This window comes from Crotalus tigris, unplaced genomic scaffold (assembly GCF_016545835.1).
Source record: "Crotalus tigris isolate CLP2741 ecotype Arizona unplaced genomic scaffold, ASM1654583v1 scf7180000024384.25900115:4084858, whole genome shotgun sequence".
Lineage (NCBI taxonomy): Eukaryota > Metazoa > Chordata > Lepidosauria > Squamata > Viperidae > Crotalus > Crotalus tigris.
The window spans coordinates 2388402-2403769 of NW_024100554.1; the positions used below are offsets into that span (position 1 = coordinate 2388402).

Sequence of the window (15368 nt, forward strand, 5' to 3'; positions counted from 1 at the left end):
ATGGGCTGATATTAGTTTGTTATTAGCTTCATTCTCTGGCTTCTCCCAAAAACAGAATGCAGTGTTGACATGTCATGCTATCACTAAATAACAAGACATAGATATTTCTTTCCCCACATCTTTCCAGATGTTATCAGTATGTATTCAAGGATGTGTTTATCATTATGGTAGTTATATTTATTTGTATAAAGATTTTTATTCCAATCTTCTAATTTTACACACTTATAGCTTAGAACAGGAGTGAGCAACTACGGCCCTTTTACCACCTGTGGACTTCAACTCCCACAATTCCTGAGCCAGCATGATTGGCTCAGGAATTATGGGATTTGAAGTCCACAAGTCGTAAAGGGGCCATAGTTGCCTACCCCAGCTTAGAAGAATATGTGAGGTGACATTGTAAAAATCACTTTGATTTTTTTTATTAAAATGAACAATAGACTGAAAAAGAAAAATACCACTGCCATTGTGAGCATATTAAACTATGAAGTGCTTTTTAATACTTCCTTTTAAAACCAGCACTATACAAAATTCCATAAATAAATTATGTGCAACCAAGGCATTAAATTATTATCTCTAGCATGAGAAACAATAAATTGACTTAAATTAAGATCTGTTCTACCATTCAACTTGCTGAACTGCTGAACTGCAAGACACAATTAACTATCTTAAATACAGATTATTAACACCAATAAGTCATCTATGGAATAAATTGATGATTGTATGATTGTGTTTGTCACCACCATGGGGAGGAGGGTTCTCGGGGTTTTATATTGATTTTTTTAATCCTATATGCCAGGGCTTTTCAACCAGTGGTACGGGTACCACCTGTGGTACATTGGCACCTGGCAGGTGGTACGCAACCATCCTAGAAAAGTGGTAGCAGAGGAGGGGAATGAGCTGAACCGGTGGCAGCTCCGCGCAAACCTGAGCGAGAGATGGCTGGAGCTGCAGGGCTGTCAGGGCTCAGCGGAAGCATTTGGATCAGAGCCGCTTTCCAACTGATCAGAGCTTCTTCGGGGTTGTCAGGGCTCAGAGGAAGCGCCAGGATCAGCGCTAGGCTCTAGCTCAGTAGTTCTCAACCTGTGGGTCGGGACCCCATTTGGGGTCGAACGACCATTTCACGGGGGTCGCCAAACAACGCAGTCCGCCATTTTTTCCCCCCTTTTCCTTAGCTGTGCTACTCCTTTTTATTCTATTGGCTTTTGAAAACCAATAGAATAGACTCTCTTGAATAGAGTCTAATTCTATTGGCTTTCCAAAGCCAATAGGAATTGTCCAGGCTGTCTCTGTCCTGCTGAGCCCGCCAAAAGTCCCCTTCTGCAAACGGTGCTGCACCAGTTGAGTAGTCCTCAACTTATGACCGGTTGAGTAGTCCTCGACTTATGACCGGTTGGAGGTCACGGCATGAGAACCACTGCTCTAGCTGGACCTGGTGCTGATCCTGGTGTTTCTGCTGAGCCCTGAAGAAGCACGGATCAGCTGGAATGTTGCAGCATCTCCAGGGTCTTGTAATTTACATTCCGATGCTTGGCAACTGATTCCTATTTATGATGGTCACTGTGTCCCAGGGTCATGTGAAGTGACAAAAACCTGCTGCAACCACCCAGCAGACGGGGGGAATAAAACCAAACACCACACCACCCCCTCTGCCAATCCTCAGCAGAAATGCTCAACAATGAAAATCTCAGATAGGAGAAAGAGCACCGCCGGGTGGGCAGGCAGGTGTCTTGCTCGGCTGTGGCTTGGGGGCACTTTTTTCAATGCCATTGTAACTTCGAACAGTCACTAAGCGAACTATTGTAAGTCGAGGACTACCTGTACTTTATCACTTTTTTCCTTTTTTTGGGAGGGGGGGTCATCAAGTTTTTGACACTTTGCTAGGCGACTGGTGGTATTCGGATATTGCCATATCCTAAAAGTGGTACAATGGGTGAAAAGGTTGAAAAGCCCTGCTATATGCTACCTGGAGTGATAAATAAATAAATCTGGAAGCTAAATTCCTTATTATGATGTTAATAAACTAAGAAAAGGGGAATTTCAACAAACGTAAAGTTGGAAACATAAGAAATGAATGACAGGTAGTCCTTGACTTATCAACACAAATTGAGCCCAAAACTTCTGTTGCTAAGCAAGACAGTTGTTAAGTGAATTTTATTCCATTTTACAACTTTTCTTGACACAGTTGTTAAGTGAATCACTGCAGTTCTTAAATTAGTAACACGGTTGTTAAGTGAATCTGCCTTCCACACTGACTTTGCTTGTCAGACGGATGCAAACATGATCATGACCCCAGGATACAGCAACCATCATAAATATGAGTCAGTTCCAAGCGTCTGAATTTTGATCACGTGACCATGGGGATGATGCAAGAGTTGTAAGTGTGAAAAGCAGTCATAAGTTACTTTTTTTCAGTGCTATTGTAACTTTGAATGGTCACTAAGTAAATAGTTGTAAGTTAAGGACTACCTGCATAATGATTGATCAAAAGTAATATATTAATCAACTGGAAAACCACTACTTAATAGAATCAATAGTAGAATAGTAATATTCTAAACCTCACATGGCAATTCATACCTTTAGGTGTGCATTTTTTATTTTATTTAATCAATGGGAACCTGAAAACAAGTCTCATATGGCTAAATACTTCACCACAGAAAATAAGCCTTTGTCTAATCATAATCACATTAACTTCTTCCCCATTATTATTCCACTTGTTTCCAAAAACACAATATTTAAACTGCAATAGATTTATTCTAAAAATATTAACATTAAGCTAATTCTATGGTTATCAAAAGTAATATAAAAGTGCCTTCCAGCTTCTTCTTTTAATATAATCTTTTTTCTTCAACAATTTCTATTTTAATAGAGATCTGCTTTAGAAAGTAATTGTGGAGAAATAAACAGGATATAAAAATCCATTTTTGCATGCAGTGTGCCTTATTAAAGTATTTATTTCTAAGTCATACATAATCTGTGGCACAAAAAAACACTAATTGTGGGTTTATTTACTACATCCCAATGCTGCCTGACTCCCAAACATTATTCTATGCAATAGTTACATGTTTTTGAACCAAGTTACTCAGGCTCTCTCTTGACTTTTATTTTTAAACATCAGAAACTTGTTTCAAGTATGAATTGTTTAACAGAAACCTTTCAACGGATACTGTAAGTGGATCAATTAAGATGCCCAAAATATGTACATTCTTATAATACAGAACTTTAAATCAGAAAACTGAACAATAATAGAGATGACCTCCAGAGTCCCTTACGTTTCATGATTCAGTGTGGCTTCTTCCTGCACTAGGCAGTATGTTGGACTACAGCAGTGTTTCCCAAACTTGACAATTTTAAGGCATGTGGACTTCAACTCCCAGAATTCCACAGCCAGCATTGCTGGCTGTGGAATTCTGGGAGTTGAAGTCCACATGCCTTAAAATTGTCAAGTTTGGGAAACACTGGACTACAGGATTCCTAAGGTTTCAACCCTCATATTTTACATATCCACTCAGATAGTGAAAACCTGGCCTGATTTTGCCTTACCTATTCTTTTTTTCTTTCTTCCAAAACACCAATATTTTTTTTAGAAGAGAATGTTAATTATTTATATATATTTCAGAATGAATACCTACTGAACTCTATAAGAGCTTAAAATGATTTTTTTTTAAAGGAATAAAAAAAACATTTCCCACACAAACCTCCAGGAAGGTAGGATTCACTTGCTGTATCATCACCGTCATCACCATCCTCATCATCACGACTCAACAAGTTGTTCACCGCAAGATTAACATCAAGATTTGTCCGTTGAAGTTCTCTGATAATTACACTTCTAGATTTTCCTTGTAAAACAACTTGTGCCTATGCAAAACAGAAGGCATGCACACATTAAGCTGAATAATGATTCTCAAGACAATTCTTACAAAAATAAAACATTCCTGAGAAATTAAACTGGTTACTACAAATAGGTTAAAAAGTAAATAGAAGTTCTTAGTGCAATTAAAATTGTGCAACAGAAAATACAAGTGAACTGTGGCAAAGAGGAACTTAAATCTGCCAGATCCCTTCCTGAGAATTCCACCTATCCCTGCCCCCTCTATTTAAATTCCAACATGTCTGGTTGTGGTTATTCTCCAAATGAATGAGTTCTACCCAGCCAAGTAGTTATGCTGCTAGCAGAATGGAGATGGAGAATATTCAGATGAGAAGATTCCCCTACTCCTTTTCATATAGAATCTGGACAAGTCATCAGAGCAAAAAAAAATCACTTTTCCTTAGTTCTAGGGAATGCTGCAGTTTATTTTTTTTAATCTCATACTTAATTTTCAGTTTTATTTGAGTTACCAAAAAGCAAGTTTGGAATGCATGGTGCTAGTATAAACTCAATATTAGAGGAACAAATAAAATAATTTTTATTATAATAAAGGCATCAGAGTAACAGTCTGAGAAAATAGCTTAGACACTAAAAGACAATAGGATGAAATCTACATATCAAAACTAGAAATCATTAACTTGTAAGCATACAGCAAACAAAGAGATAAAGTGGTCAGAGAATGGGAGCAGATATAGAACTACACATTCTACATAAAGTAGCATTAAAAAGAAATAAAGTATAAGGCAACATTGTTAGTTTACTTCTACATCACCTCCAACAGCAGGAATACATCAACATTTCAAGAAAATATTTGTTCTTTTGCGCCAATTAACTTTATCAAATGTTGAAAGTTAGCTCAAAACTGTTGTGTTACCTACCATAAACCCTGCCTCTTTTTCATACCTGAGTAATCATCTAATCCTACCTGGTCCATCAAGAAGGACATGTTACTGACCCCGTTGGATCAGAATTTCAACTGGCAAGGTCTGCAGCATGCCCTTCCTGACTGGAGGGGAGCTTTCTCTGCCGTGTGGAACATCTTATCATCGGAAGTGAAGCTACCCCCCCACACTCTATTGACTTTCCAGAAGAAGGTTAAGTCCAGATTCTGCCAACTGAAATGTGGATCCAAGAGTGGTATGCACACATAGGATTGCTGTGACCTTAAGGATGCTCTCTCTATTTTTTTTAACTTTGTATATCTTTTTAACTTCGTATATGGTCTCTTTTACTGTAAATAGCCCAGGGTCACTTGTATAGTGAGATAGTGGATATATAATGATGAATAAAACAAATTTAAAAAATATTCATCCTACTCAGAGGTAAAAGTAGTTGGGAAACATGTGAATGCTTGCCCCATTCTGAATCCTGGAGATAAAGCTCTTTGTCTTAGAAGATTTGCCATATATTCTCTATGACAATAGTGTATGATTACAATAGCAATGATTTCTGGGAATCCTGCAATAAGAAGATATTTTCAAAAGCCTGAGTGATAAATTCTGTTATTGTCAAGTAAAACTAGTAGACATACCCTGAAAAATATTCAGCAACTAGCCTATTTTTCAATCCTTTTCCATTTCTGAAAATAAATTCTTTTTTTCAAATGTGTGCATTTTATGTTTTTTTGAAAACGGTTAAAGTTCAGATATCTAAGTTTAGATTATTATCTATTACAGTTTTAATTTACCTCACACACAAAGTTATTTAGACAGAATGACTTCGAAGTAATGTACTGTTTTGTTGTCTGTCATCAAGTAACTAAACTGATTTCAATCCATACTAGATATCAGTTCTTGAACTTACAACCCCAGTAATATTAGATGTCAGACTGAGGGAGAACAGCTGATAAGCATATGTTGCATATCAAGCTAAAGGAAAATGGCAGGCAGGCAAAAGAGATTGAAGTGTGTGTGTGTGTGTGTGTGTGTGTGTGTGTGTGTGTGTGAGAGAGAGAGAGAGAGAGAGAGAGAGGGAGGGAGGGAGGGAGGGAGGGAGGGAGGGAGGGAGGGAGGAGAAGACAGAGAGAAATAATGGAAGAAGTTTAAAAACTATTCACTGACACAACCAATTTCTTTGTTATAGAAATTTTAAAAAATTCATCCTAAGCGAGATTCTTACCTGTGAAATGAGTTCTTCTGGGATAACAGATGCTGGAATCACCGGTTGTGGTTGACTACCCAGTAGACCAGATCCTCTGTCACGTCCAGTTCGAATGACTCGTGTTTGCCTTCGTGAATCTCTAGCTCCAGCTGATGATCTACCTGATGATCCTCCCCCACTTCCTCCCACACCTGAGCTCCATCGACTTCTGGAAAAAAAATCAAAAACAAAGGATCAATGTTTCTGAATTATTTTTAAAGTTATCATATATCTGAACTGAACTGTTCCACGAGATACTGTCAGTTAATTAGTGTTAATTCTGCAATTTTGCAAAAGATTAGAAAGACTTCTGAAACTTCAGTCTGTGTTAAGACTTATACAAAACATACCATCCCAGAAACAAAATGTATTAATACCGGTAGTCCTTTTAAATTGTAAGCCCCTCAGATCTTTTTAGAGCTGGGTGACCTTGAAATCTAAAAAAATAAATACATATTTTTCAAGGGATTCCAGGAATGTTCCATTTTCTATTCCAAGCATAGTGTGACAATATTCTAGAAGCTAGCCTACTAAATTGGAAGCTATGCACTTAGAAATATTAACTTTTCAAAACTATTAACCACCCCAATGTAGTTAATAGAAAGGTAAATTTTGCATATGATTCTGATTGCAGAATTATATCTACTATTGGAATAGATTCTTTTTACTTTTCTATCTCCTATATCTTCTCTGAGCACCAAGGGTTCCCTTTAGTGGGGAATATCCTCTGTTTCAACCAGTTCTATAATTTGTTCAGAGCAACACTATACAACAATCCTCATCCATCTATCGGACAATATGCTTAAGCTTTCACATGCAGAGGTGACACTGATTTTTACAATCCGAATATCAATCTACAAATAATTTAAAAACAATTACTTTATATATAACATATGCTTAGGATCTGGACAGACTTGAACACTGAGTGCTATCTAACAAAATGATATTCAATGGTGAAAAAAGCAAGGTTCTACATTTAGGCAAGAAAAACCAAATGTACAGGTATAATATAGGGGGTACCTTGCTCAATAGTAGTAACTGTGAGAGGGACCTCGGAGTCCTAGTGGACAATCACCTAAATATGAGCCAGCAGTGTGCTGCAGCTGCCAAAAAGGCCAACACAGTGCTAGGCTGCATTAACAGAGGGATAGAATCAAGATCACGTGAAGCGTTAATACCACTTTACAATGCCTTGGAAAGGCCACGCTTGGAATACTGCATCCAGTTTTGGTCACCGCGATGTAAAAAAGATATTGAGACTCTAGAAAGAGTACAGAGAAGAGCAACAAAGATTAGGGGACTGGAGGCTAACGTGTATAAGGAACAGCTGCTGGAATTGGGTATGTCTAGTTTAATGAAGAGAAGGATAGCAGTGTTCCAATATCTCAGGGGCTGCCACAAAGAAGAGGGAGTCAAGCTATTTTCCAAGGCGCCTGAAGGTAGGACAAGAAGCAACGGGTGGAAACTAATCAAGGAGAGAAGCAACTTAGAACTAAAGAGAAACTTCCTGACAGTTAGAACAATTAACCCAGTGGAACAACCTGCCTCCAGAAGTGGTGAATGCTCCAACACTGGAGGTTTTTAAGAAGAGACTGGACAGGCATTTGTCCGAAATGGTATAGGGTTTCCTGCCTGAGCAGGGGGTTGGACTAGATGACTTCCAAGGTCCCTTCCAACTTTACCACTATTATTATTATTATTATTATTATTATTATTATTATTATTATTATTATTATTATTATGCTATTACTATATTAAGTATCTTTCTAGGCATAGATATTAAGAAATCTCACATTATCCCAGGAATATTCTTTTCTTTCTAGAAAATCAGTGATTGTTTTAAAATGTTTATGAGTAAAATGTAAAAAAAACCATTGTTAGCCAGGACTCATTTTAAATTGTTTTTACTAGCAGAACACATGCACAATAAATCTATTCTAGCAGCTGTTCATAACCACTATCTTTAAAACTGAGTGGACTTCTCTAGAGCAACACAACAACTTAAGTTAAAAATAAGTGTTTCAAATGATTCTAGTTACAATTCTAACTAGATATGCTATCATGGATCATTTATAAATCATGCTAGGTTTATTCAACAAGAAACAGAACACAAAACAACACATATCTTCAAATATTTCTCCTAAAAAGCTTTCTAAGTGTATTTTTAATAGTAGTTTTGCATGGAAAAATATGCAGGATATAAATTCACCTATAATACTTATCACTATTGAAGAAGAAAATCTAAACTACCTATAATAGCATTATCTAGTCTGAAGATTAAAGCACAGATGGCCCTCGAATTATGACTATAATTGGGAGCAGAATTTCTGTTGTTAAGTAAGGCTGTTGTTACATAAATCATGCTCAATTTTATAAACTTTTTTAGCACGGTTAAGTGAATTACTGAAGCAAATAACACAGATGTTAAACAAATCCATTTTTTCTCATTGTCTTTGCCTGTCGGAAGCTGGCGGGGAGGGTGCAAACGGTGATCACATGACCCTGGGATTCTGCAATCCCCATAAATACATGCTGGTTGCCAAGCGCTGGAATTTTGATCATGGGACCGTGGGGATCCTGCAACATTCATAAGTTTAAGGACCCATTGTAAGTCACTGTTTTCAGTGCCGTTATAACTTTGAACGGTGGTTAAAGGAATGGATGTAAGTCAAGGACTACCTGTAGATTAAATATTTCTTCAAAATTTAAAATTTCTTCAAAATCTTGCTTAATAGCACTTTAAAAAAATATTCTAAACCACCTCTGCATTGGAAAGATCTTCATACATATAGAGATGATGTTATGCGTATTCACACATAACCAAGTATAGTATACAAACAGGTTGCAGCCTCAATCCTATCAAAACTTACCCAAGGGTGTTGCCTGCCAGTCTGCCCAGAGTTTCAGAACCAGACAGAAACCATGGGGAATCACTAGTCCTGCCTGGCCTGGATGTCCTTCCTGCCCCTGAGCCACTGCTCAACTTTGAACTGAAAGTAAAAGATGGTAGATCAGTCACAATACAATCCCAAATGGGTTAAAAACAAGCCCTGGAATCCCAGGTTTAAATTCTCAGGGACTCAGTCTGGTAACACACCAGCTTAAGCAACACCCTTGGGGAATCTTCCAAACTTAGCTAAAGGATATGGCAATCTAACAGGGAAAAAGGAAAAGCATGCAAAGCGTGCCAGTACATCTCTTTTATTAGAAAATGTTTTATTGCAAAAGTAATATTAACTCTCATGGTGAAACTATTGTGTATATGTTCAAATGAATTACTATGCGTTAATTAATACAATCAAATTTCAAACCCCTGCTTTTAAACCCAAACTTGAATTAATATAATACTCCTATGTCCTTTTAAAAACTTAATAAAGTCAGATAAAAATGTGGATCCAGAAAACATATCCTGGCAAGTGGTAACATCGTAAATGAAAATATAATCTCAATTCAGTTCTATTAAGACTATTCAGTTCAGCAGTCAATGTTGGTTAGGACATTAAATTGTTTTTCGTATTTATGAGTCATCTCTTATTTTTTATATGCAAATAGGTTAAACTAATTTTAGCATCTACAAACATCAAAAAAGTACATTTAAAAAATATTTTTTAAAAAAATTCTCTCATTTCCTAGGTTTATTTTCAATTCTGTTAACACTCCAAATGAGTAACATTTAAGAACAAAGTGGATTAAAATATTTGATACTTGTTACAAATCAGAACAAAAGTAGCTCTTACCCATCATTGTTATCAGGTTTACCCAATTCTAATCTGTCTGGCTGAACTAAAAAGCCAATTCTGCAGACTCTACCATCCTAAAATTGAAAAAAAAAAGTGTCCATTAAACATTATACTTAAATTGCATTATTAACATTTTTAGCAATTATTAAGTTGGTCTAACCTAGGACATCTAAATTTAACTATACAACCAGAATATTTTAATTGCAATCCTAATGTGTACAATTTACCTCAAGAAGAAATGCAGCATGATTTGGTCCCACTACACACTGTTTAATTGTTGCCTGTTCCAATACATTCAAAGGAGGATGACTGAAAAAGAAAAAAAAGAAAAATCCCATGATTAAGACACTTTCCTTGCTTTAAAAAATGAAAGAAGATAAGTGGCTTATGATATGACATGAATGGCTATCTCAAAATTTATTTTCAATTGTTAAATTTAAAAAACAGACACTTCTGGAAACTCTCTGTGAAGGTTTTTTTTTTTTTTTTGCTGAAAATGCATAAAAATAAACTACTGATTTTGGGATTTATTGATTAGAAGGTTTGTTTATTGGAAGAAGGGAACTATGATATACAATATAGGATGGAGGAGCTGCTAATTGCTATGACTAACTGCCACAAAGAAGATTGCTTCTTTAGATATCTTTCTTTTTCTTGTTTTTTTATTATTCACTTTTTTTACTCTTTTAGAATCTTTTTCCTGTTCCTGTAATCTTTTAAGTTTTTGTAAAAAATATTAATAAAAATATTTTTTAAAACAAAGAAAACTATAAAATAGTTATAGTTTATTTGAAGTAGTACTTCAAATAAATACTTTTAGCTGAACAACTTGATGAATAAAATACCTATTTTTAAATAAAGGGATATCACTATCATCTTGGGTTTAGTCATACTTATTTTTTACAAACATCTATCTTCATTTGTTACGGAGGAATTCAATGTATCACAGATATCTATATATCCATATACAGAACAAAAAAGGTTGTGAGATACAGTGGCTACAGATCATATTATGAGAGTCCATTTTTAGATCTTCTGAAACCAATCAAAGCAAACCTTTGCTTTCCAAGTTGTAATCAGCCTAGAATCCAATGAAGAACTTAACACAAACATACAGCCACTTGGGTACGTACACCTGCTTCTCCTTCATCCCCCAGTGCCCACCCAATTAGGTAGCTGAGTAGAAAAATAAGTTGGAAGTTCTTTAAGATACCAAATTTACAAATTCAGAATTGCAACAGTGAAGATATCTCACCTATTTAAGTTGTACTTGTTGAGCTTTTCTGAAACTTCTCTTAACCTGTAAGAGGAAACAATACATATTTTAGCAAATATAAGCATATATTAATCAAACATATTTTATGTGCTTTCTGAAGCCTGACAAGCAGTCCTCAACTGATGACCACAATTGAGATCAGAATTTCAATCTCTAAGTGATGTGGTTATACAGCAAGACGTCATGTGACTGCTTTACTTAGCAACCACAATTCCATCACTCTCTACTGCAGTCGTTAACCGAAAATCACAGGTCATCATCAGAGTTTTCCAAAGCTGTCCAAAGCAAGCTGTAGCATCCTTTCGAAGATGTACTGAAGTTAGCACAACTTTATGAAAACAGCACTGCTTAACGAAAGGCTCAGGGACCACGTGTAGAATATTCCCCAGTGAAGCTCGGTCTGAAAAGAAAGATAGCAAAGGGAGCCAGGCACTTCTGCTTCAGCCACGGTGGCTGGGCATGAAGGAGAAGGTTGGTGCAGTGAACTAGAAGAGAAGGCAAGTGGGGAGTGAACCAATCTGGTGCTTTCTGAGAAGCAAACGAATCCTGCTGCTTGCTGGGACAATCCGAGCTTCCCAGGGCATAGAAAGCAGTCCCAGAGCCACACGGTTCTGGGGCTGCTTGCTACCCTCAAGGCAGGGGCAGGCAGCCAAAAGCATAAATAGGGGGAAATAGTTGGGCAAGGGGAGTTGCAGTGGGGCTGCCAAGCACCTGAACTGTAATCACCTGACTGCAGGAGCACTGCAACGGCCATAACTTCAAGCATGATTTGTAAGTCTGTTTTTAATATCGAATGGTCACTGAATGAAAGTCGTAAGTCGAGATCTATTTGTATAAGGCAGAACTGTAGCTTAACAGGTATCCTGGTAACAAAATTAGAACAAATCATGTGTACTAAGTTGTTTATATGTTTATATAGTGTACATAAATACACACACATCAACCATTCCCTTTCAGAGCAAGGAATTTTCTATAAACAACAAAAAAGGATTAAGAGGTAACCGGCCAAATAAATTAAGGCATAAGAAAAAAAATAGTTAAAATCAGGTTACCCAAATAACTTTTCCTGTACCTCTTATACCAGTTTCGTCTAGCAAACATCCTTGCTTCTATCATGCCCATGCACTGCTTCATATACTGCTTGAATTCTTCTTTTGACATTAATTCATTATCCACTGCAGATCACATACTATCTACTACCCTTCTGAGAGCATTTATACATCCTAAATTTTCCATATATATTTTTATCTTTATATAAACCCATGCTGTATTCTAATACGTATTTTTGTAAAAAAAACAAACCTAGAATTATATATTTCATTTTCATCATCAAACACAATTACCTCGGTCTTCAATAAATTATTTTCTAGGCACGTGCAGTTTTACACCATACAATCTAATATTACTGCAAATCATTCAGATTCTCAGCCAACAGTATAGCATCATCCACAACCCAAACTTTGTTTGTGTGTGTGTGTGTGTGTGTGTGTGTGTTCATGTCCCCAACTAAAACAACTTAAGAGTCACAAACATTTCTATGTATTTATCCCTACATATATTAAACAGCCAAGATGACACTGCACAACCAAATCTTATTTCCTGCTCAATGTTGAAATCATCTGCTAAGCATTCCATTTATTAACAGGCATTTTCTAATTCCATCATATCTCTCTTACTGCATTCATCAACAAATCATTCACCAATACAACATATGCACAAAACATAGGAACATTGTGTTTATTATATATTTGTTGATTTAAAGAAAGGGAACAGACTTGAGATTCCATCAGCAAACGTGGACACTATCATACAGGTAATCCTTGAGTTACAACAGCAATTGGGACTAAGATTGATGTCGCTAAGTGATATGGATATAAAACGCAACATCATGTGAGCACATCATTTAGCAATGGCAATCCCAGCAGCCCTGGTTCTTGTCATAACCCAGGGACCACATGGGCTAAATGGGAAGAGGCGGGAGTTTCAGATAAGGAGCACAGAGGGGTGCACGGATGTCATGGGAGAGTGGAAGAATGCCACAAGTGAGCTGGCAGAGGCACAGAGGGCTCTGGAAAGCATAGACCAGCAAGGGCCACAAGTGAGCAATGGGGTGCACAGGCCACAGGTGGGCAGTGGGGCACCCACACCACTGTAGGAAGATGGGGTTGCTATAGAGGGTGAGATCCCTGGGATTTTTCAACATTCATTTAGCGCTTTAAATTAATTTTCTATTCATAGATTTTTCACTTGGTCACTATCATTTATAGATAATCCTCGTGTTACAATGGCAACTGGGACAGAGATTGCCATTGCCAAGTGATGCAGTTGCAGAACACAACATTATGTGACTGTATCACTTAGAGAGGGCAATTCTGGCTGCTCTCATGATCTTGTATTCCACAGTGGAGTTCAAAAGAAAAAGTGCTTACAGGAACAACTTGTAATACCAGCTTCCTTATTGTCTTTTCCTGGTATTCGAACAACCACAATACAATCAAACAATCCTGGTGAAGCTGTAACAGTTGCAACTTCATGGACCAGTCATAAATCTTTCTTTCAGCTCTGTTATAATTTTGAATGATTGATAAACAAGTGGTCATAACTTGAGAACTACCTGTATTTGTTTTCCAGAATTTCACATATGCTTCCAAGATTTCCTTAATTTTCACCCCAAATCATTTCCTGTTTTTTCAAATTCCATTCTATCTAATTGAAGCCTTTCTTTAGCCCTCTTCATTTCCAAAATATTTTTTATTTCCATCAAACTGCTCTGCATTTTTCTACGCCTATTTTAATATCAATATTTCTTCTGCAGGATCCAATCTGGATCGGTCCTGGGATATGCCTTCATTCATAAATATTTGTTCTCTTTGCTGACATTCTCTGCAATAGTTATGCATTATTTTTTTGTAGTTCTGATTTTTTGCATCATTTTTATATGCATTTTTTTCCTCTTCCACACTTCCCGCAAGCATCATTTTCCATACTGCCCATTAGTGTTTCTCCACATGCTTATGTGGCACTTGATAACATTTCTTTAGTCTATTCCAGGGGTAGGCAACCTTGGCTCTTTTATGACTCGTGGACTTCAACTCCCAGAATTCCTGAGCTATCATCCCTCTTGCATCCTTCACCAAGTATCTCATTATTTCACCATTAACATTATATGAAGCATGCTGTTAGATGTTATGCTGATTCTTTTGCCTTAAGTACAAGTAAATTGACTTATTCTTAAAACTATGCAGTAGAAACAGACCTTTTGCTAAACACTTTCCAAGCCACAATTCCCAATCCTTGTGAATGATCTATCACCTTTTCCAGACACTCTTATCTTCTTGCCATCCAACCAATCATGTCATTTACTACAAGAATTTTTTTTCTCTAGATTTCATTCATTCTAAGCATTGACCAAGTTTTCCCAAATTTATGTCTAAGATATCAATTAACACCATCTTCTGGAGTATAACATATAACTATCACCAATTTATAGCAATTCCGGTCATAAGTGATGTCATAAACTGAGAGCTACTTGTATAAACATCTATAGTTTTTAAAAGAAAAAGGACTAAAGAAATTAGAAATATAAATGTTAGGCCAAATTTACTCAGAACTAAAATGAACAGATTTTGGGAGAATGTTCTACAGGTAAATGTAAGCACTCATTAGGAGAGAGGCTGCTGAAGGTAGTACCAACTTCTAGTTGTCTCTTTGGAGTAGGTTGTTCAACATCTGCCCAAAGATGTCAACATCCTGCTCTCCGGGCTATAAGATCTACTACTCTGAAGCAACAGAGGTGCTATCAAAGGGGACTCCCTTAGGATGGGAAAATCTAGTACTATGTATGCTAGCTGAAGATCTCTATTTTCTACCTAGTAAAGCACCTGTGTCTCTTCTAAGGAACTGGATCTGATGTTTTCAATTCCAGTTTATTTCTTCCTTCCAACAGCTCTTTTTACAACCACAGATTTAAGTTAATTTTTGTTTTTACTAACTTTCTATCCTAAGATTTACCATTGCAGAATTCACAATACAAGTGAATTCCCCTCTTCCCCTTCAATTTACTTTTATCTCATCTTACTGAATAAAGAGCTTTTGAGTTTGTAAAAGCTTACACATTTTTATGACCTCTGAATTAATTAATCTCAACTGAGGAAAAAATAAAGTTACAAGATATTGGAATTTAACTACATTTATAGTAGAGTTATTTACTATTTATGCCACTTATATGACTATTCAACTGCCCTGTGGAGCTAACGATGAATTTCAAACAATCATAAATAATCAAAAACAATTAAACCAACATACCATGCTTGGGTATTTCATAGGCTACACAAGCTACTTGTTG

General features: G+C 36.6%; 1 protein-coding gene across 6 annotated transcripts in view; it reads right to left on the reverse strand.

The window, feature by feature from the left end:
* Window positions 1–15368, reverse strand: part of UBR5 (ubiquitin protein ligase E3 component n-recognin 5) — an 89009-nt gene that overhangs the window by 65539 nt on the left and 8102 nt on the right. For all 6 annotated transcript variants that reach the window (XM_039328900.1, XM_039328899.1, XM_039328895.1 and 3 more), the window contains exons 2-7: window positions 11003–11047; window positions 9975–10056; window positions 9745–9821; window positions 8878–8997; window positions 5987–6176; window positions 3696–3855 (exon numbers count right to left, since the gene is read on the reverse strand). In XM_039328900.1, coding sequence (XP_039184834.1) covers window positions 3696–3855; window positions 5987–6176; window positions 8878–8997; window positions 9745–9821; window positions 9975–10056; window positions 11003–11047 — 674 coding nt within the window. The remainder of the gene's footprint in view (window positions 1–3695; window positions 3856–5986; window positions 6177–8877; window positions 8998–9744; window positions 9822–9974; window positions 10057–11002; window positions 11048–15368) is intronic.